The sequence below is a fragment of the Tachypleus tridentatus genome, chromosome 10, assembly GCF_004210375.1.
Source record: "Tachypleus tridentatus isolate NWPU-2018 chromosome 10, ASM421037v1, whole genome shotgun sequence".
Lineage (NCBI taxonomy): Eukaryota > Metazoa > Arthropoda > Merostomata > Xiphosura > Limulidae > Tachypleus > Tachypleus tridentatus.
In genome coordinates, this window is record NC_134834.1 from 135,764,768 (window position 1) to 135,789,378 (window position 24,611).

The 24,611-nt window shown below is 34.3% G+C and overlaps 1 protein-coding gene across 2 annotated transcripts in view; it reads right to left on the reverse strand.

The window, feature by feature from the left end:
* The window catches only part of LOC143230395 (ethanolaminephosphotransferase 1-like), a 68,771-nt gene extending 44,720 nt beyond the window's left edge, over positions 1-24,051 (reverse strand). The window contains exons 1-3 of one of the 2 annotated variants that reach the window (XM_076463897.1): positions 23,926-23,978; positions 8,656-8,715; positions 2,753-2,821 (exon numbers count right to left, since the gene is read on the reverse strand). In XM_076463897.1, coding sequence (XP_076320012.1) covers positions 2,753-2,782 — 30 coding nt within the window. In that variant the 5' untranslated portion in view covers positions 2,783-2,821; positions 8,656-8,715; positions 23,926-23,978. Of the gene's footprint in view, positions 1-2,752; positions 2,822-8,655; positions 8,716-23,925 lie in introns of both variants that reach the window. The other variant, XM_076463896.1, reaches the window with a different exon arrangement.
* Between the last annotated feature and the right edge of the window lie 560 nt (positions 24,052-24,611).

A 24,611-nucleotide genomic window follows, 5' to 3' on the forward strand; every position in this document is an offset into this window, starting at 1 on the left:
ACATACTGAAGTGGAGCAAGTATAAATGATTCTACCCTAAAAAGGAAGCATGCCTCAGTTGTTTTCTGAAAGTATAATCACAATACAATACACAAGTAATGGGAAAAATGGTGACAGCAGTAACCACTTGTCCATGGATTGGTGTGGGCACAGTAAGAGGGAATGGAGGAGACAATAAAAATTAAACAAAAAACTTGTACTATATGAAGTCAATGCAAGTCCAAAGGGAGAAACCTGAAATTGCAGTACCTGACCCTTTTACACAACAAATGTTTATACTGGTAAATCACCACCACTATGGCATAATGCTGATAGGAGCTGACTACAATAAATTTGAACATCAACAAACCCAGTGAAGAAAATCAACTCTCCTTGTGGAATGAGTAACTTATAAATCTTGGAAAACCTAGAAATTGATAGAGATGAGAAAGATTGCTGATTGGACACCAATCTCCTGCAACATCAGGCCAAAAACAGACAGGTATGAAACTTCAAAAGAACTAATAAGACTCTTTTCCTACTCCCTGATCAATCAAATTGTGACAGCTCAAGAACTAAATTCCAATTCCTGATGATCTGAAGGAGACAGAAACCTGACAGATTGAATGGCTAATAATGGTAAAGATGTGAATTAAATGGTTAATCTTGACTCAAGGACTAGCAGATCTCCTGGATCAATGGTTAAGGATACCTTATGTCCAGAAAACATTGGAGCCCAGTCCCCATAAACCTTGAAGGTAAACAACAGTCATTAACACCACTGGTAATCTGACCAAGCAACAGAATCCTTGAATATAGACAGAATCTATTTTGAGTATTAATATGTTGAGGGGCTGATGTTGGAGATTAGGACACATGAATAGCGATGGAACTATGATTCTCTGGAGGAACTGATGAAATGAAAGACAACAGGGAGAAATATATAAGCTGAAAATTGAACCAATGTGCACACTTAACAATGGATTTAATTCACCATCAATGAAGCGAAAGGAAACAAAGAGACATGGAACTATTCATGGTAACTATAAATTCCACATTAGCTCTTCGAAATTCGAAGAGCAAAATGTATTTCTTAGTCGGAAAATACTTCTACCTGATGGTGGTAAGCCAAATCATAAGTTCCAACAATACGTTGGATAAGATATAACCATTCCTTCATGTAATTGAGAGGTAACCTTCCAGCATAAACCACAATATCTGTGCATGGAGAAAAAACAAAATTCACTCCCAGACTTTTCAGTCATCAAGTAAGATGCAGGATTGAAGCAATCACAAAAAAAATCAAAACATCCTACACTCAAAACACCAACAAAAGAAAACAAATCAAAGGCAGATTATCCCAAAGTAGCCTCCCTTTCCTTTTTCATAGGCCATTTAAAGACTGTGTTGATTCCCACTGATTGGAACAGCAAGTTGTAAGGAAAATTGTTTGGTATAAAATAACACTGGGCCATCTGCAATGTCCACTATGCATGTCTATAAACCCACCATTGTTCCATAGGGGGATAGAGTAAAATAAGGCACAAGAAAAAACAAATCTAAAGTCCTTCCAGAATGCTCAGAGCTCCCCAGTGAGCCTCCACAGAGATGTTAATACATGTCTCCATCTCTCTAGAAATAAGATCACTGATAGTCTAAGCCTAATGCTAAACACCACAAGCATGTGTAGTGATATATGGGATACTAAACATTTCTAAAGCCTAAACTGCCGAAAGCTCAAACATTCATTTAGAAACAATAAATGATTTAGTCACAATCTGTCACCTACTGCAACAATATTGTGTGTACAAAAACACTGTCCATGACTATACAGTATTATTTTACATGTTTGGAAGTTTATTCATGATAATTTGAGATGTTTCTGTTTTGTACCTATAACTACATAGTTATTTTAATGTTTTATGACCAAGAGTGTGTGTTTTCTTATACCAAAGTCACATCAGGTATCTGCTGAGCCCACCAAGGGGAATCAAACCCTTTTAGCATTGTAAATCTGTAGACTACTTACTGCTGTACTAGCAGGGGGCATGACCAAGAGAAACAAATAACTGTCAATCAACTTTATGAAGCAAATGCATGTTTAGGTAAAGTCAAAACTAATTATTTTAAATAATCTTTTAAAAAGTCAATTTTAAAATAAAACAACAAAATTAAAATAATTTATTTTTTAAAGTAAGACTTCTGATTGTCATAACTTTAAATTATATAGTATGAAAGCCTTTAGGGAATGAACAAGGATGCTTGAAATGCTTTTCATGTTGTCTTGCATAAAATAACTTAATTTAAACCAGTACCTTTTATTATAACTACATTTTAGGAACAAAGTTTTTTTTATTTTTTTGTTTTATTACAATTTTATTTATATATATATATATAATTGGAAATTGTGAAAACATTGGCATGTGAATTCAATACACATACCTCTTACAATATTGAGAGGAATAAATTGTCAAACACATGCTGAGAAATCAATAAGACAAAGAACTTGAATATATTAACACCATTGTTTATTTAGGCTTCTCTGAGCTGTATATGACTATAGCCAATAGCCCTATATTTGTTTTCATTATGCAGTGTACTTGTAGAGGTATTCATAAATATACAGATCAGTGACTTAACAAAAGTTGTCTACATGTATGTATATATACCAAGAAGAACTGAACTGGATGTTTTTGTATGGCTTCTGAATTATTTTTATTATTCTTATCAAATCAGAAAGAATAAAAGTTTGTAGTTACAAAATGTTACTCACCTTAACCACACTATTCCAAAATGGGTGCATAACATAGTTACTGATAGGACTGGTGTCCACTGAGCAGTACTAAAAGGGTAAAAAAGTAACAAATTCAGTTGATTCTTCTTTCAATCATTATAAATTAACCTGTATCATCATGATAAATCACAACTTATATCTTTTCATTTTTATGCAGAGCACAGCCCATGTTATATATCACTACACAATACAGAAGAAAGTTAGAAATTCAAGCTAGAGTTTATCACATATTCCACAAATGTTGACTTCAACATAAACTAAATCACAGCTTCATTGTCACTAAGAAAGCATACAGATCTTTCATTAAGTAAAACATTTTGTAGAAAGTTTTCTTAGCAAAGTTAATGAAAGCTAACATTTTCCAACATGAAAATGTGTTTCCAATAGAAATCTCCTCACACATCTAGCTTTCTCAATTCAGTGCTTCCCTCTTACAGTAATATTTTTTCTTGCCTCTAGCATTGTGATTCCCACCTAATATAATGTGATGTCACCACTGCATTGTTGTATACTCATTTACAATAGGAGTGCAATACTACCTCTATACTGATTGTTCAAGTATCACTTTGAGATTGTAGAAAAAAGTAAGATGCACTGGAAGTGGGAAAAAAAAGGATGAGAAGTGTGAGACAGGTGAGTATCTATCAAAAATACATTTTCATTGTTGGAAAATTTTAACTTTCAATATGATACATGACTATCACTCATATCTAGGTACAATCCCATGTTGAAGCAGTAGATAGACTGATGGAGAATATTTACCTAGATAAGCTCTTTTGGGAAATTCCAAAAGAGACCTCACAAATGGCAACACTCTATACCTTGAAACAGTATTAAGCACATATTCATGGGAGACTGTGCCTCATTTGTACCAGGGTATACTCTTCACCTGGAAAAGGAAAAAGAAATTGTTGCAAAAGTGGATGGAAGATACAAGAAAAGCCCAAAATCTGCATCAAGCTTTTGGAATGGAAATGTGATACATGTAGTGTGGCTACAGCACATCATACCATATATCTTGGATCAACTTCAGTCTGAAACCAAACAGCACTAAGAATTCAGCTTCCAGGCTACAGTACAAGGAGGGTCTCTACAATATTCATCACAAACCCAGTGAGAACTTATGTTGGTTGGTCCTGCAGCAACCCAATATTAAAAAGTCTGAGAATCTGACTTCTGGATAGGGTAGGATGGGGAAGAGACAGAGGGATGAACTGTACAACACATTCAATTATCTAAAATAAACATGTCCTTCAAATCAGGGTTCAACAACTATTTATTAAAGAACAACATTTATAAATAAATTCAACACTTACCAAAACACATTTAATAAACATGCTTGGATAGGACTTAACACTAACGTTAATAGACAATATTTTTTCAATTAATGAAATTAGGGGGGAAAAGAAAACAAAGAAAAAACCTGATTCCAAAAATACCTTTCAATATTAATAATAATATTTAGTGACAAACAGCAATAATTCACAAACTATACTGTTCACTCATTATCCTGTAACTCAGTCTGTTAGTGAAACTTCTGAAAAGGTCTTTATTCAAGTAGGTGACTAGAGTATACTTCATGTTATCATAAATTCACAATCTTCTACTATATTAACATCACCACTATAAAAGCTGGTGTCAGTTTCATCACACACATATATATACTCAAAACACAAATGATTGACTAGAAAGTGAGGTAGCATTTTAACGCAACTAAAAATTCCTGACAAAACTAAAAAATAGAAGGAAATAATAAATGAAAAGTACACACCACAATCATAAAAGAAATAGAATTTGCTACTTTACACATGGAAAAAACACTACTGTCCTACTCTTTATTGAGTGGAATTGGTCACACAAGGTGTCCTCCGTGGTCCACCATCACAGTGGTTAAGAAATGGTGAGTGTCAAGCACTCCTATACTAGACTACAAGAAAAAGAAAGGGGGATAAAATCTACATGGAGAGCCTCAAGATATATATCACCATAAGTGAGTACAACAGGTGATAATAAAAACTTATTTTTAAAAGTATATCAACACTAAGTTTTAAACTAGGTATGAAGGGTGGAAAGAAATCCCTGCCTGTTTTACTCATGCTAGTCCATAAATGGATACAGTATGGATCAGGCTTCAATTAGGAAAACTAGCACTGTGAAGATATCTCGAGTGGTTTTACAGAACACCCCATCTCATGGTTGAGCACTACATTATGCCAAAATGGGCATGAACTTTGTGAAGTTTGGTTAAATATACCCTGAAAGGCAACAATTTCTACTTAGGGGGTTTCTACAAGAAGCTAGAGGGCAGTGTAAAAACATGAGATAATAAAAAATAGATTTACCCAGTCTGAGATGGTATGATATGTGAAGAACAGTGACCAGAGGTAATTAATAGCTTAATGAAAAAAAAATGGCTAGATGATAGAGACAGTATGCAACAGAGGTGTGAGGGATCATCCACATTCCAGCCCAAATAATCTTCTTCAATGGATGATAAAAGTTAGCAGCCAATTTGTGATTCAGACATCATATTTAATCGGAAGACACCTGAAAATGCTGAGATGCTTCTCCATCCAACAAAGAATATGCTTAATGTAGAGTCACTAAAGAAAGGTGATGAGTGGATGAAGGATTCCACAAAAGGAGAAAACAACACTGGGAACCACAAATATGTGAACAAAATAGCAAACACAAGAACAGGAGAGAGGAGGCAATCAGTATCCAAGAGAGAATAAAAATGGTAATTGAAGGTAAAGATGCATTATCATCCTATGTGCCACAGACATTTTGAGGAGAAAAGATGATTCAGATAAAAAAGGATACAGGAGTGACAGAATGGGAGTAGAATCAATGTTATAAATATCAAAACACCAATGAACAAAGGTGCAAAAGAAGAGGAAATACATTTTAAGGTACACATGTTATAAAAAACATTAAAAGAAAGGCAAGGTGAAGGCATAGAAAATAATGTTAAGGACTCATTTGGGTAGGCTAGAAGAATAGGAAGTGCTGGGGAGGAAAACCTTGCCATAACTGAAAAATCGGAAAATAGTCTAAAGCATCTACAAGTAACCATCACGAGTCAAAACAGGCCTGTCCTGATCAAAAAGAAATGTGATGAATGCAGATAAATGTTCAGTGAAAGAACAAAAAGAATCAACACAGAGACCAGTAACAACAAGTGTCACTTCTGCTGATAAACTTTTAAGAGTAATTAGTAAACACAACTGGACAGGAAGAAGGTTACACATCGAGTTCCAACTGTTCTGCAAGAGACCATACACATCATGCACAAAGCCAGAGTTATAATATAGCTGGATGGAAAAGGGATATGAGGCTGAATAAGAAGGGAGCAGAAGAGAAAGAGGACAGGAGGAACTTAGAATACACATCAGAGAACACCATGGTTGGACCAGCCAGTATTGTGTCAAAAGAAGCCTCCAATAGAGAGTATCCTGAATAAGAGGGGGAAAAATAGAGGGGTGAGCAAAAAAGATCAGATCATTCCTCACTGAACACATATACAGTTACTGTCAATGTATACAGAACAAAAGACTTGAACAGAAGCTTAGCATTATCATAAGTGGCAAAGGCATTGAATGAGAGTACCTAGATAAAAGTTATACAAAAACAAGATGACTGAAGGACAATTCTGGAAGATGGATCCTAAGAAGTTCCATTGATCAAAAAAAGTTGAAAATAAAAGATACACGTTAGACCCCAGTAGATAAGGGGTTCCAATAAAAACCCAATATATAGAAAACCTCTTGTGCAGGAAAAGAAGGAGAGCATAAAGCTAAGGAAGCCAAATCCTTCATTGACTGTAAATGCATCAGAGAAGGTTTTGCTCTGCTGAGATGAGAAATGAAGAACACACTAAAATAAACCACAAAAACCTAAACAGGGTAAAAACATTCATCACACCAAACTGAGGAAGGTTGTGAAACTGACAAAGACAAGACAGAAAGGTGACTACATATCAATATCCAGTGTCCTGGGGAATAAAATCACATTGAATGGCAAAACCCCTTTTCACAGTATTCTTGACCAAAAAGCCTGAAACAGCCTCAGAAAGACAACAATGGGTAACAAGATCCCCTGGAGAGAAAAAATGAAGAGTAAAGCCAATAAACAGAACTTGTAGCCTCCAACAGGTGGCCACAAGAGGAACCTATATATTCACAAATTGAGCCAAATGGGCCCCATTGTTCATGATGCAGAAGACAATAACCAATAAGATTGTGGGTACTGAAATCCATGGACAGTGGAAGAATGGGAGAAAAGAAACAGGATGGAAGAACAGGGAGTGGAAAAGAGTCAGGAGGATAAGAGACAGTAACACAAGAATTGGATATTCCACCAGAGCCTCATTAGTGGAGAAAAGAAGCCAAATGTCCCAGCAATAAGATTAAGTCTCCACAATACAGTAACTAAGTTAAAAGGGACAAGGCTAAAAAACAAAAATAAAACCAAGGTAGGAAAAAAAACAGAATGAGTTTCCACAGAAAACCCTTCAGGAAAATGATGGATTAATTCCAAAAGGAGATGGATGGAGAATAGATAATACAAAAAAGTAGTTATGTTATCTAACTACTAAAAATAGGGCAAAATTGTCTCTATCAAGTTGTAAAGAAATGTCAAGGTAAGGGCTATTACAGCATGGCCAACATGAAGATGCATATCAAAGTGTGCAGTTATGAATACTGTGAAAACAACTCAGAACATTTTCCACTACATGTTGCTGTTACTGCTTTAATTTAGTCTTAAGATATTCATCAACAAGAACAGTAACATCTTTTGAAATTCAATAAATATCATTTTCAGCCTCTAAAGCCAGAATGAAAGTTATCATAGAAAATGCATCTATTCTGTCAACCAAACCACTAACAGATACAACATGAGCATATAAAATTGATAGGGTGAAAACAGTTTGTTATTAAATCTTTGATGTATGAAATGCATTCAACTAATAGCTAAAAAAAAAAAAAAATTCAAAGATTAGGAGAAACCCAGTTTTCTGTCAAGTCATGAACAGTTCTTTTAAAACTTTTTACTCAGCTTAGTCATTTGGTATGATCTCTTAGTGCAAGTAACTTGATGCAGAGTCCTAAAATGTACAAAAAACAAATGGACATCATGTCTCATTAATAGAAAGGCTGTGAAAAGAAAGTAACATACACCTAAATGCTAGCCAAAGAGGTGGCAGAAGAAATGGATACACAATTTTACTGTCAAACAGTTTGCATCATAAAAGACAATTTATTTATGAAGGAACAGGTCCCCAATAGCAGATATGCTGAAACTCTTAATTATTTCCTGTAAATGAAAAAAACATAACTAACAAACAGTTAAATTTTACCAGTCTCACAATGAAGTATTGCAAAAATTCAAAATTCTAAAGATTTGGAAAAAATTATCAACTTAAATATTGTCAAGATCTTGAACAAGTCCTTTAAGACACAAATTACTGTGATGCAGATGATCTTAAGTAAAGAACTTCAGATTTTCTCAAATTCTGTTCCAGAATTATTAAATGGTCTTGAATTTATGCACACAAAAAACTGCTATGAATTGTATCTAAGTATAAAATGTCTTTAATATTATTTCCTCTCTTGAAAAGGGAAGGGTCTAATTTAAGTATTGAAGATTATTAAAGGAAATTATAAGATTGACAAACAAGATGTTTTTCATGTTGATTTACAAAGACAGTAAGATAAGAGTTGTGAATTTAAAATATGCAAAATTCACTAACATTTCCACTTGAAGAAATTTCATTCCTGTAATAGAATGGTGGATAGAGCTGGGCAATTACCTCAATCAATTACTTATGTGCATTGATTTCATCAATTAATATAATAAAATAACAGATTAATAAAAATTACCTTTGTCTATTGAATTTAGTTCAAAACTACTTCAGGGTTATCTGCACTAGTTGTCTCTAACTAAGAAATGACAGATTAGAGAGAAAGAAGCTAGTCAATATCACTTATCACCAATTCTTGGGCTATTCTTTTACAAACAAATAGTAGATTTGACTGTAAATTATAAAATCTCCAAAGCTTAAAAGGGTAAGGATACTTGGTTACAAAATTGAAACCTGTGGCTTATAAATTGCAAGTCAAATACCCTAATCATCAGAATATACTAGGCCTTAAAACTTGAAGTTAATTAATATAATGAAAATAATTGGCTAATCAAAATCAGTTTTAATTATTCCAACTGTCTGAATAATCAAAATATTATTATGGTTTATTATTATTACTTTCAGTTAAATCAGCTTTCATCAACTTAATCAATTAATGTCACAACTCATAAATGACCACCTAATTAAAACTAGATTTTTCCAATTATTACTATTTTAGTTACTCCAGTTACCTATATCTCATATTAAAATAATCTATAAGTTTAATGCAATTAGTTTATGAACCCTATGACTAATTAGTTAGAAAATACCAGTAACTATTAATACACATGTAAAACAAATTGCCACCTAGAGTGGGAAAGGCCACAATATTACAGACATTTAAGGGTTAATTTAAAGGATACAGGCTGGATTTAGTAATTTTCTTTTTTAAGAGGGAAATTGGAAATCAAGACACCCTTGATAGACCAAAAAGCTCCTTCATGTTCACAATAAAGAGCAAATTTATCATCCAACATGCATAAAAAGCATTTTGACACATTTTCAATTTGTGTAGAAAATAACAACACTGAATGACAGAAACAGGATGCTTTCTGGCTCTTCTAGGTGCATTAAATTAAATTCAACCCTTAAAATATCTCAAAGCTAGCCTTTATCCTGTTAAGTATGGTAATATTTAATAGTAGGGGTTGACAAAGTTGCCAAATAATTAACACCCTGAAACATTACTCTAAAAAAAAAACAAAAAAAAACTAACCCTTCAAAGTATTAGGCATATATATACTAATAATAGATTAAAAAAATTGATAACATTTCTAGTATAACACTTTCAAAAAAATTTTAATCTACCACCTACCTACTTTATCACATCAGTGGGGATAGCCCCCTAGACAGTTCAAACCATCTCTACAAGATTTCTCCAGCTTATTTTACTGATATGTGGGTATGCACTTTTGATATTTCAATAAAAGTATACTGAATTTCTATAACTGATAAACATATCATGCATGTTAAGTGTCTTTTCAAATCAATTAAACCCAACAGAGAATGCTACATACTGATGGATAGACTTGCAACAGTTTCTGAAGGTAAAATATATATTTTATACATGTATAACAAAAAAGTAAAATTATAAATTTTAAAATGAAGCAGGGATCCTGTGAAGAAAAGTAATGAAATAAAAATTAAAACCATAATCACAAACTTATAAAATTTAATCCCTACTTTGACAGCTTTGTACACTTACTTGTACATCAGAGTAAGGATTACATTTTATAAACTTGTGATTGTCATTTTAATTCTTGTAAAAGTTATAGCTGTCAGGGATTTGGCCATACTGACAGATTATAGATGCTATGTCCATTCCACAGGCATATAAAAACTGAAAATATCAAACAGGGAAAAAAAACAAAAAAAAAAACTGCAATTTTAATGTAAAGCAGGGATCATTGGTCATTCACAGAATTGTTATAATTATCTACAACAAAATAAATGCAATAAAAAGTACACAAACAAATATAAGGTAATAAGTGATCCTAATCAGATAGATTTTAAAAATGATTTTTATTCCCTACTTTATCTGGCATTTTCATCTGTATAGCTAAATGATGCAGTCTAAATATGACAACTGGAGTAGGTATTGAAAATCATTTTAAATCTATGCCATTTGTATCACTTTGTGTACTTTTTACTGCAGTGCTTGTTTTGTTTTGGATACTTTTAATAGTAATTCTATGAATGTGCAACAATCCCTGCATTTCATTAATATTTTTTCCAGTTTATTTGAAATAAAAAAGAATATAAATACCAGTTTCAAATTTGTTAAAATATACCAAATGACTAGAAAAAATAAATAATAGAGGTATATCTTTCATAACTTAAGCTGAGAGAAACAAGCTTCAATATAAAAGAACCTCATGTTTTTATTTTTCTGAGATATGGCTTACGTATTGAATCAAACAGTGGCCCTGTTCAACTCTTTCCTTTTTTTGAAATGGTACCTTATATACTCTTACTATAGTATATGTGAATAACCAATTAACAGTATAGAATATCCCCAAAGTGGTTTTCTTAGTTATTTTATTCTTTGAAATGCCTATGGCATTCTTTCGATCCAAGTTTTCAAGGAGGCAGGTTGTCTTTATTCTTCTCAGTTTCATATTTTTTAACATCTAAACAAATCTTAGTTATAAGCTTAATAAATTATAGTGGAATTCTATGATATCAGAGTACTCATTTATGGTTCTTTTGGCTAAGTTACTGTATCTGATAGCATAAAACTGGCTTTTATAAAATGACCTGTCTTTGGTTTCTTGTTCTAGTGAACCAGTATTTTGTAAAATATAGCCTCATTTCAGTTATACCTTACATATGCATGTATTACCATTTACAAAAACATTTTTAAATTTCCTTTATTTTTCTTAAAGCACAGAAAATAAATAAAATATAGCAAATAATGATTTTTCTAGTTATAAACTTTGTACTTGATTGTCTGACATAATTTGTTAAGCCTTGTCAAATTTTAAATATGGAGAATGGAAAACAAAAATGTGGGAAAATAATGAAATAATGAAAATGTGTTCAAAACTGATAAAATGTCTATCGTAAAACTTTATATTTGTGAAGTTTAGGGCAAAAGCCGTCGTCAGGCAGTTTAAACCATGTTACATAGAAAGATTTAAAATCACTGAAGAATTAGATTATAGGGATTCTAAATTACATATGTATTGCATGAAGCACATTAACAAAAACATTGCTAGAAGGAACAATATTAAAACAATTCTATAAACAATTTTGAAAAGTGGATAACAAGTATAACAGTGATAAAAACTATTTTTGAAATTAAAAGGACAGAAAAAGTAACATACAAATTTTGAAAAAATGATAAAATGTTAATTTAGTAATAATAACAACAACAATCAGGGAAATTTGTGTAGATAGTGTAAAGTTAACAGGAATGTCAAAGAGATATAGAGAACATCTGTAATTACTTAAAAGAATAAATGTTCATATGGTGCAAAGAATTTAGTTTAAATATAAGTTTATGTTCTAGGCTTTCCAATCATATTTGCCTTTGGGAACATGTAATAAAACTAGTGTACAATGTCGTGAATTCTGTTGTGATCCGAGGAGTTTAAGTGCTCATGAACTAAGTGGAAAAGATGCTATTGCATACAAGTCGGAGAGATTTGTGGAATCCATCACCTAATCTGAATATAGCTTCCCCAATGTAATGAAAATACAATAAACAAAGCACATTGATGTACTGGTGAACTGGTCTTTTACATGAAAGGTAAATGACAGGACGAGACCTTGTTTGCATAAAGAAACCCATAATTAAATGAACAATGTCATGTCCATCATAAACACACAAATCCCATGGAGGTAACAGTATCATCAAAGGACAGTAAAAACTGTGATCACATTAGAATTTATAAAGAGCAATCAGGAAATTTTATTCTTGCTTTTTATTAAAAAGAAAAAGTTAAATTGAAATGAAATTCAAGTTCCATAAATGATAGCCAATCTCACGTGATTAATTAATAATTTCAAAACTCATTCATCCAAGATAATGTCAAAGAAAAAGCAAAGTTATTTTAAATGCAAATGCTTTGGGGAATTACTGTGCAAAGAGGTTGTGTCCTCCTTATTGGTAGAAGGCTATCATTACATGACAGTGTCATCATTGCATTAATGTGGTTCATGTGAAACATGATTTTTATGATGGATTTAGCTTAAAGAGCTGTAGTATTTGGCAAAAGGCCTCATCAACACTGGTTATAGCATATATGGTATAGTTGACATTTGACTAACATATTCTCCTTTGCTTTCACTTATGGGTGGGTTCTTACAATTATATTTTTTCTGTATGACAATGAAAAAAATGGTTTCAAAAACTGTTTGGGATTGAGCTCTAAAGTTGGTTTGCTTTTAAAAGTAACTATTAAATTTTCTACATAGTTATTCATTTAAGTCAGTAAGAGTAGAAAATACAAGATGAGAAGCAATCCAACAAATTAATTACTCCCGACAGGTAAACTTTACTTAAGAACAAGTTTCAATTCTGACACCTAAAGCCCACAATTACAGCTCTTAATATAAAGTTTTCTTTGTCAACTTTTTTTATCCCACAGAGCACAGCCACTTTGTAAAGACTAAAGGTCAGTTTCATATCACTGGATATAGTAACATGAATGCATGTATACCACATCAATGCAAGTTATGTAATATTAGCCAGGCACAAATAAAATAGCAAAATAATAAAAATATAACATTATGAGACAAGCTACTTAAACACTTATTCTATTTTTGTGTTATAATTTCTAGTCATTCTAGCACACAAAAAAGCATTATATTTATTTCTTTACTTTTTTTATGACGGTTACAAGATCAGTTATATTAAAAGACCACACATAGGGAAAACAGACAAAATACAGTTTTACTGGAAAAAACCAACAAAAAAACCATATGAAATGCATTTAGGAGGTTTCAGAGACTACACAAATATTTGAGATTTTTATGCAAAAGTGTACACAAACTTGTATATACCAAGCCCACTGCAAAATAGTTAATAGAAAATTGAAACAACAAACATGAAGCTAAGAGCTCTAAAGGTGCATGAGACAATGCACAGTTACAGTTTTGTAACTGAAAAAGTTATTTGAGCAAAGAATACAAAAAAATTTAGTTGACCTAATAGAGCTGGGGATTCAAAAACCTTTCAGTATGTAGAATACCTAAAAAAAGTGGATAAGGAAGCCTCATCTAATGCCACCATAGACAAAGCCAGCCCCTCCTTAAATACCCATTTCAAAAATGGAATATGATAGATCTTTTTACTACACCACAGACAATAAATAATCAATTTCCAATGATAAAGAATCATGGTTAGTCTAAAGAGAGATTTAGATAAGTACAGAGAAACATTAGAATTTAAACCCTTAGGTCAGAAAAAGGACTGCATAGCTTCCAAGCATGAAGAAAGAGTTTCTGAACATCTCAATGGAGAATGTCTGATCAAGGTTGTCTCAAAAGACTTCCAATGTTGATGAGGTAGGAGTGAACATTCCTGTAAACACAAAAGAAGAAGAAACCATAACTGAGTTGACCAACACGGTGCAACCAAAAGAACTCAACAGGAAGTAGAACAAACCATAGTCAGAACCTGGGGCAATAGCCAAATTTGGGTAAAGGCATACAGATGTAATCCTGTCCAGTCCTGACTGAACGTATCTACTTCCAATGCTCAAGGATGAGGTACTGGTAACCAAAACAACAGCAGATGAGAGTCCCAACGAGACCATTGGAGATCCAAACTGTGAGTAAATCCACTGAAAAACCTTGTGATATAGCATCCATTCCATCACAAGAATTCAGCTGGGTCAAGACATAGAATCTACAATTAAATTCATTAGCTGTAGAACATGACATGTGAAAAGACTGATACAATGGGAATGAGCTCACTAGAGAAGACCCAAGGCATAAAAACAAAGGTCTTGAGAATGTGTGCCTCCTTGATGAGAAATCTGAGATACAACTGTGAAATTGTCAAAATGTATCATTACAATTTTTCCCCTCTCAAGAGAGACAGACCTTGAACCATTGCCCATGATACTGCAAAGAACTTTCTGAATGATGATACATAAGGTAGACCCATCTTCTGGCCAAGTATCCAAGTACCCTGGAACTCTGACCTTGAAGATAAGCTCCCAATCCTGAAGAGATGCATCTGTGAACAGATGGATCTTGGGATAAGGTGATGGAATGGGTACTCCAATAGTAATGTTGCTTCAATCCAATTACAACTTTCACAATCAACAACATTACTCCCAAGTAAGGAGGCAGGATATCCAAAGGAATGGAGTACACTATTCACTGGTTGCACAGTGACCACTAAACACTTGTGTGCTCATCCCTAAGGAATGAGACTTGAAGTATGCCCAAATCTCTAAAGGAAAGAGAACCATCTGTGAAGTAGGAGGAGACATAAATAAAAGTTTGACAATTTTTTCATGGCTTGAAGCCTTATAGAGGCTGGTTTAACATGACTACTAACAAGGAAGGAAGAGAAATCCAAAACATCACAAACCTAAGTAACCAACTGAAGAAAAGGAGCTGATAAAAATTATTCCATGTGAAGTTGACTTAGTAAAAGAAGACTGAAAAATTTAGTTTAACTTCTTACTAGTTGTTTCCAGGTGATTTGCAAAAGTCATCTGAGAACCCAGTAAGGCATTTGAATGGAGTATAAAAGACTGGAGCAAGTGTTCTCAATGCTTAGAAGAGCAAAAAAGTAAAATCCTTGGAGATCAAGAAATAACTATGTTATTGGTAGATGGTATGTTTTGGAAATCCAGATGCACCAAATCTACACTTTTACCCTCATCTATCATACATAAGCAGCAACATTTTAAAAGAATGTCAAAAGATTTGTAAGGCAAGATTTTCCCTTAGTGAAAACATGTTAACTACCAATAAAATTCTAAACTTTATTAAATGGTTTTACAAAGCATCTTTTATTACTCTCCAAAACTTTTCCCACAACTGCCATAAGATTAATAGGTTTATAAATAGTGGGTCAAATTTTATCAACTCCCTTGAAAAAGAGGAGTTAAATTAGCTAACTTCCAATTCTCTGATTCCTGCCCACTATTAAAAGGCTGACAAAAAACAGTGGCAAGTGGTTCACATATCCAATCTTTAATCTCCTTTATAACCCTTGGGAAAAACATTATATAGCCAAGAAGCCTTACCATTCTTCTAATTTCCTCATTTTTTTCTTAATAAGTTCAGAATTAATGTTAGTCACCTTTTTCAATCTCATTTCCATCTAGTTACTATTCACAATGTGGAATACTGATTACATATTCATCAGTAAAATCCAAAGAAGCAAAATTTAATAAAAATCCAGCATTCTCATAATTATCAGATATGGGTCTTCATTTATCACCCCTCAAGTGTCCTACCCCCATTCAAACATTGTTTATCCTTAATGTATTTTAAAAAATCCTTAATGTTAATATCTACATATTCAGCCAACCTTTTCTCATACATCTTTGATATCCTAATTACTTGTTTCACCAAATTTCATATTTTATAATCTTCTGTCTTAAAGACAATTTAAATTTCTTAAATTTATTATCTTTTTTTTTAATTTTTATCTTTAACTCTCTTTCTGAGCCAACCTGATATTTACTTGCCAGTGATTTGTAACTTGTACCTTGTACTTTCTCTCTTGAATATTTCAAATATTTAGTATTGGAAATTTTTTTCACATCTGATAACTATCTCCAAATAACCAATCTGCCCAATCCACAGTATATAATTCTTGTCATATTGCTTCAAAATTTGCTTTTTGAAAACTTGTAACCAAATATCATTATCCCTTATCTCCATGTGCAGCAAAACAAATTAATACACCAATGATCACTTATGCCCAAATGCTCCACATCTTCCACCCTCCTCAATCATTTATATATTTGAGGTTAACAATAAATCTTAAAATAGTATTATTTATGGTAGATTCCTTGACATAGGTAAAGAAAGCCATCTGGAACAGTTTCCAAACACGTTTCTCCCTCATAGTTTGACTCTTAAAAATATTTCTCAATTTTATATGCCTGAAATCAAAAATCACTTATAATTGTGCATGGCATAAAAAAAAGCTAGGGTTATACAGACAGGTTTACTTAGTATTCAGATACCACATTTTAATAGATTTGAAGCTTTGGTTGCTTGTAATGAGGTTGGTTGGTTGCTTGATTTAGTGTTTTATGGCACAAAGAAGTTAGGCTATCTGTGCCAAACATCTGGTAAAAAGTTAAATGTAAATTTAGTAAAATTCATAAAGGGAAATTAAGATAAAACAAAATAAAGTTTAAAAACAAACAAACAGAATAAAACCAATGTTTACATCTAGTCTACAATGTCAAGAGAAAAACTACAGTAATTCAAGTTATAAAGGACTTTCTGTAGCGTAACTGTAATAAACATAACTCGCCAGGAAGACTAACAGGTAAGTACAAAAACCACCGTCAGTCACCTGAAATTGGCCTTTCCAGTTCTGGTTTCGAGTTATTAAATGTTACAGCCAGTTTCTAATTTCAAATCAAACAAGATGAATTGTGATTTTTAAAAGGAAGCCACATTAAAAGGTGTAATGTATAAATTAAAAACTTAAATGGTATTAAAAAGATTAGTGGCCTTTAAAAAACTAAAAACCTTTCTAAGGTGGACAGTGTCATCATTACCAATAACACTGTCTAACGTTATGGCCAAACCTTGGGACAGAATATACTTAAAATGGTGCCATCGTTGAGTCATAACAATGACAAAAAAATAAAATGTGGCTTATTGTGATCTGAGTGTTACACAAACAACACACTGGTGCATCAGTTCCAGATAAAAGAAAATGATGAGTTAAAAAACTGAGACCAATGCATAGTCTAGTTGGAACAACTTCCTCTTTCAGATCCTTGTGGAAGCAAGACAGTCAAAGTCCAATGCAGGGTTTTATTTGGAAAAGCTTGTTTTCACGTTGCTCACTCCAAGTTGACTGCCAACTGGCATGGAGCCAAGCCTTGAATACAAGACCATAGGGACAGGCAGAGCAGTGATAGTGCCAGAGCAAATAGACTTAGCTGCAGTGTCGGTGAGCTCGTTCCCACGAATACCAACGTGGCCCAGTATCCAGAAAAACTGAATAGATGTTAAAGAGAAATGGGCCAGTCGGTTTTGAATATCGGCAAGAACAGGGTGTAAACCTACATGAAGCAATTACAGGGCCAGAAGAGAACTAAGCAAGTTAGTATAAGTAGTGCAGTTTGAGTACTGCTTAGCTTCTATGTGATATAGGACAAGAGAAATGGCATACAGTTCAGCAGTTAATACAAAGGAGATTCTGCATGCAACCACCAAACCACAGCAAACCATGGCAGAGCCCACACAGTTACCTGATTTAGAATCATCTGTATAAATAGGAATGGAAGGATGGTTCGAAAGATGTTCAGCAAATAACACAGTATTTCCAATCGGGACTGTCTACTTTTCTCAGATGACTTAAAGATAGGTCACATTTGGGGACTGTAAGAGAAGCCATGTTGGGATGGGCTGACCAGTGGATACAGCAATGTTATCCAAGGACAGACCCAATTCATACAACTGTACCTGAATACGAAGGCCAAAAGAAGCAATGGCAGACCGTCTGGGTCTGAAAAACCATGGCCCATCGAAGAAGGAAAACACAAGCCTAGGTGGGATGCTTTGGTAAGGAATGAAGTTTAGAAGCATATAGTAAATACAGTTGGAAACGGCAGAGATGCAAAGAAGGTTCACGAGACTATGTATAAGCTCTGAACTGGAGAAGTGTGGAAAGCTCCAGTGCAGATCCAAAGTCCTTGATGATGAATAGGGTCTAGCATCTTTAAGGCCGATGGCCTGGCAGAGCCATAGACCAGTGATCCATAGTCAAGTTTTGATCGAATAAGAGCACGATATATCTTTAGCACAGAACGTCGATCTGCTCCCCAAGTGGTGGAAGAGAGGACACAGAGGATGTTCAGTGCTCTTGTACATTTGACCCATATCTGCTCGATGTGTAGTATAAAGGTCTGCTTACGGTCAAAGATAAGCCCCAAGAACTTAGTCTCAGGGACCAAAGGCAGCACAACTTCACCAATACAGTGTTCAGGATCAGGGTAAATACCCTGTTGGTAGTAAAAGTGCATGCAAATGGTTTTAGAGAGAAAGAAGTTAAAGCTATTTCCTGTGGTCCACTTCAGTAAACAATTAAGGACAGTCTGTAGCTGCTGCTCAATATACCTCATGTTCGACAACTGACATGAGATATGAAAGTCATTGACATAGAGTCCGTTTGCAACAGTGAGAGGGAGTTGTTCAGTGATGGCATTGATTTTTATACTGAAAAGTGCGACACTCAGAACACAGCCCTGAGGGATTCCAAGTTCCTGTAGAAAAGAACAGGAAAGTGTCAAACCCACACAAACTAAGAATCTCCTGTCCATTAAAACTTTTTAAATAAAAATAGGAAAATGACCACGTAACCCATACATATGAAGATCTCACAAAATGCCATACCACCATGTTGTATCATAACCTTTTCAATGTCAAAGAATATTGACACAAGATACTGTCATTTGAAAAAGGCTTCTCTGATTGACATTTCAAGTTGAATCAGATGGTCCATGGTGGACTGCTGTCATCAGAACCCACACTGAGTGGGCAAAAGGAGGTTGGTTTGATTCGAGGAACCAAATAAGATGAGCATTAACCATCCTCTCTAAGGTCTTAAAGAGACAGCTCGTCAAAACAATTGGACGGCAGTTTGAATAAATCTTGAGATCCTTCCCAGGCTTTGAGAAAGGTAGGACAATAGCCTGGTACCAGGCATCAGGAAAAATATTCTCCTGCCAGATCTGGTTAAAAACAATCCAAAGAATAGCAAGAGAAGGATGGTGCAGCATGTCATAGTGTATATCATCAGGTCCAACAGATGTACTGCCAGACTGATGAAGGGCCAGTTTGAGTTCCACCAGTGTAAAGGGATGATTATAGTCATAGAGACAATCAGCTTGAAAGGAAAAAGGTGATCACTCTGCCAAAGTCTTGATGGCTAAGATGATGGAAGAAGAAAGAGAAATGCTAAATATCCAGCAAAAGCTTTCACCTAGAGTATCGGCAATGCTCCGGGTATCAGCTACGTCCTGGCCATCAGAGAGCAAGATCGAGAGTGGGACAATTATATCGCCTACTGACGTTTGAATCTTGTCTAATATGACTTTGGAACTGGTGGTAGAAGATATGCTGGTTGTGAACTTAATCCAAGAGTCCTTTTGGCTTTGACGTCTTACCCATCATGCATGTGCATAGGCCCGCTGGAAAGCAATACAGTTCAAGAGTGTGGGATATCTACAGAAAGAATCTCAGCCTCGTTTGTGAGCCTTCTGTGCCAAGTGGCAGGCGGGATTCCACTATGGATGAGGATTAGTGGAAAATGTGTCAAAGTTTTAGGAATACATTAAGCAGCTGCTTGTATAATACAGTCAGTTACTGCTCCCACACAGTCATCTATTGATGGCTTACAGATGATAGCAGAATCACGTTCTGTGAGAGCAGTGAAAGAGGGCCAGTTTACCCGATTCAGCTTCTACCTGGGCATGCAGGTCTGGTGGCATCGACAATGGCCAGTCTCTGACAAAATTATAGGAAAATGATCACTGCCTCGTGGATTATTGTCCACCCTCCATGAAAAATGGGAGAATAGTAAAGGGGAGCAAATTGAGAGGTCAATAGCAGTAAAGACTGAGTAGGTGCATGGAAATACGTAGAAGAACTCATATTGAAAAGAGAAAGGTCGTGATCAGAGAGCATACACTCTACAGAATGACCCCTCCTATCAATATCAGCACTTCCCCAGAGGGAATGATGTCCATTAAAGTCCCTCAGGATGAAAAAGGGAGACGGCAACTGTTCAATGAGAGCATCAAGGTATGATTGATCATATGTCTCTCCAGGTGACAGGTAGAGAGAAAAAAACAGTGATGGTATAACCCAAGGAAACACACATGGCTATGCTCTCCAAGGGTGTGTCAAGTGGCAAAGACAGGGTGGGCACATGCTGATCAACTAACACTGACACCCTTCCATGCACTTGTCCATCACATAGCCTGTCATTTCTGTATAAAGAAAACTGCCAAAAGGTGACTGTATTGGCAAGTTTCAGAATTGTTTTCTGTAAGGAAAGACAAACAGAATGGTTGGAAGCAATCAGTGTTTTAATGTCATTCAGATTAGAACGTAAACCTCGACATTTCCATTGTATCAGGGTGTCCATTTTTATTTATGTGTAGGTGAATTGGGTGGAGAACTCTTCTATTTATGACCATGTCTTTTTTGTTTACTGTCCTTATTTGAGGGAGGTCTATCAACCTCCATGGATCCTGCTCTGGGTCGATTACTGTTGGAAGGGGATTCCAAAGACTGAGGATGTGAACAAATGATTGTTTTGCATCTTGAGGTGGGAGAAGATATATCCGAGGAAATGTCTGTACCTCGAACCAAAGGATGTGAATCTTGGAGTTTGGTGAAATGTGCAGAGATAGAGAAAATGTCTGTACATGGAACCAAAAGATGTGAATCTTGGAGTTTGGTGAAATGTACAGAGATAGGTTTTAAAGTTGATTCATCAACTTCTTTAAATACAGAAGTCAAAAGACTTTTCATTTGTTTGGAGAACGATTCTTTAGGAGAAACAGAGAGATCTGTCTGCACTCCCACTGTAGTTGTGGAACGAAGTGCAACAGCATATGTCCAAGATGAGATGGTGGACAGCAACTTTCCAGCCTCAGGTTAGGCAATGTTAGGAACTGTTTTCATATGCTGCACCACTTTTTTTTTCCAACCATTTAGGGAAAGAGCAAAAGTGTGACAGCTGAGAGCCATTGCAATTGATGCAATGAGAGTCCATTTCACACTTGTAGGTCTCATGGTCCTTGCCATTGCAATGAGCACACATCAAGGAATCACAACATTACGTCTTCCAGTGACTGAACCGTTGACACTGGAAACATCGGAGAGGGTTTGGAATGTATAGCCTTACTCTGCAATTAAAATAACCTGCCTTGATGGTGGCAGGTGGCATGGTGACGTAAATGTGAGAATGAGGATGTTGGTCAGCACCATAAATCCATCTTTGCGAGTTGATATACGCCACACTGCAGAAACTCCTTGGGTGGAGAAACCAGCGAGAATCTCTGACCCTGGGATGTTCTTCAAATCCCTCTCAACAATAACTCCTCATGATGAATTCAAAGTAGCATGAGGTGTAACCTCAATAGGTATATCCCCAGTTGCCTTTGAATGCAAAAGGAGTTCACTGTGTTTAGATGTGGATGTTTCCACCAATATGTCACTATATCAAAGCTTCTTTACTGACTTTGGAGAGCCAGCAAGTCCCTCTAGTCCTTTCTGAATGAAAAAGGGAGACATTTGCTCTAAAAGTTTGTTTGAAAGTGAATTCAATATAAGAAAATTAGGTACAACAGTTGGTACAGATAGTGAGGATTGCTGCTCAGAATCTTCAAGATGAGGTCATTTACCTATGGACTGTTTTTTCACTATTTTATTAAGATTTTTAATTGGAATATCCATAATAAAGAAAGGGAAATTTTGGTGCCCACTGATCCCACCCACCATGGAGCCCTATGAGGGGATGCACTACAATGTCAAACAAGGACACTGTAGCAACGCCAGGGTTTCATGAGCACTATACCCAAGGGATGTAATAAGGAATGAGTTAAGCAACAGTTAATGTAGTGTAGAACTTTTTCATTAAGAATATTGATAAAAGTTATCTGTAGTGAGAAGTACAAAAATATTGGGACAAAAATTTGTTTGCCAGTTGCTACAATACAATACACTATGGAATGTTAACAGTTTAACTGTATTGTGTTTTTATGTTGTATGTAGGAATAAATGATGGCAAAGTACAAATCATAAGAACTACATGAAAAAAGTATAAATAATTATTTCACAGGTGTCTAAAATCAGAAAGATGTGTGTGACCTTTTTTAGAATGATCATTTCAGATAAATTGGAGATGAATTACTTAGCAGGACTAAAGACTGGTTTTGAAACTAACTGACATTATTTGCATGACTTTAACTCCATTTAAACAGACAAGATAGTGTGATATTTAAAGCCCTTAAAATATTCATTAATGATAAGTTAAGCTAAACTTGTATGGTGATGAGAAGTCTTAGAAAAATGTGAATAAAAAATAATGGGAAATCTAGGCCTGCCAGAGGAGGATTGGTAGAAAAAACAGATGTAAAGCTTAAATTCTATAAATTGGTCATACCTTAAAATAAACATGCTAGATTTAAGAATAAACTTAGTTACTATTATTCTAATGTTGGAAGTATCAGAAACAAGATCAATTAATTCAAGCTCTAAAGGATATGGGATATTATATTATAATGGAAGTGAAACTTAATTAGAGAACATTGATACATTTTATTTTAAAATTCCATGTTATACATCATATAATTATGGTATTTTGTCAAAGAGTGGGTGTTGTAGCTTTTTCTATAATGAATAAACTGTATCCTCTTGGGAATGGAGACAAAAAATGTGGTAGTCAAGATTACAGTCAAATCACTATAATCAATAAAGGTTACAATCAGGGTTCTGAAAACAGAACATTTTTATCTGATAATTGTTATAGTTCACCTAATCAGATGGATAATGTTAATGAGAAATTGTATGATGAGATAAGGATAAGTAAAAGCAATAACACTGATGCAATAATTAAGAAATACTTTAATTTTATACACTCACTGGGTTGGTATGGAGTTAAATAATATCTCCATTAACTTGTACAATTATTTTAAAAATTAAACCATCCTAATTTTTCAAACTTTATAATCTGTTTATTGTAATTTTACACAAACACACATTATATTCCCTAAAATACTTTAAAAAGATAGCTATAACCAAGTGCTGAAGAAAAATTACCTTAAATCAAAAACTTAATATGCAAATACGAAACGTATTCTGTATATTTTCATAAGAAAAAATGAAGAATATTAAACAAATTTTGATAATCTGCAAGTATTCTAGCAGTATTTTTCCCCAGTGTAAAAATATTTCAATGCGTAGATATGTTACTACTATCATGTTAAATAAATTATAAAGCTTTAAAAGCTGAAAACTTGTTTTTAATCGTATGAGTTGCAATATAGTAGCCTAAAGTACTATTACGACTAACGGTAATAATAATCTCGAATAGTACTATACTAGTCTCATTGCTCATAATGGCAGTGGGCAGTACCAACACCACCAATATACATTATCAATATCAGTCGGCACGTAAAAAGAACTAACTCGTCAGGTAAAACAATTAATAAATCCTAGTACCTACACACTATCAATGCATTTTTCAAAGATGCTGATAAGTAAGTGCAGATTAAACATGAAAGTAAGAAATACTTACTTTATAATGATCAAATCCCGTCAACTGCTCTTCAGTCAAGTACCTTCCCGGCATTTTGAGCGACATCTCTCAATGACAAATCAGATATATCATCCTCACGAGGATATGATGAAATAATAATATTAATTTTATTAGTGGTACATATTAATATCAAACTAAGGAAAAAAACTCGTGTTTTGCGTTAGAAATATTTTTTGGTTGTGGTATGTTGTAGCTCAATACCCAAAGTTTATAAAATGTAAAGAAACTGCTGTGTTTTAAAGTAATTGAAATAAATACGTGACCTCAGAACGGCTGGTATGGTTATTAGCACTTTTGTTGATGAAGAGAGAACAACGTTTCGACCTTCCTAGGTCATCTTCAGGTTAAGAAAAAGATACAATTTTTATTTCAAGAAATACGTGACCTGCTTAGGCCACTCACATGAGAGGTTAATTGCAAATCCTGGACGAATATGATAGTTGTGTGGGACGTCCAATACTTTTTAGTTCACAAGAAACATCACGTGTAATTAAAACAACCAGGTCATTCTCATTACAACATAAGTAAAGCCATGATTATCTTATAAATATCACCTGAACAACGATTGAAGGACACTGATATCAACATCCTTAATTGATTTTGTTACATCGTGGTATCCCTCTGTTAATTAACTCACTTGAGGTCCTGGTTAACTTGTTTAAATC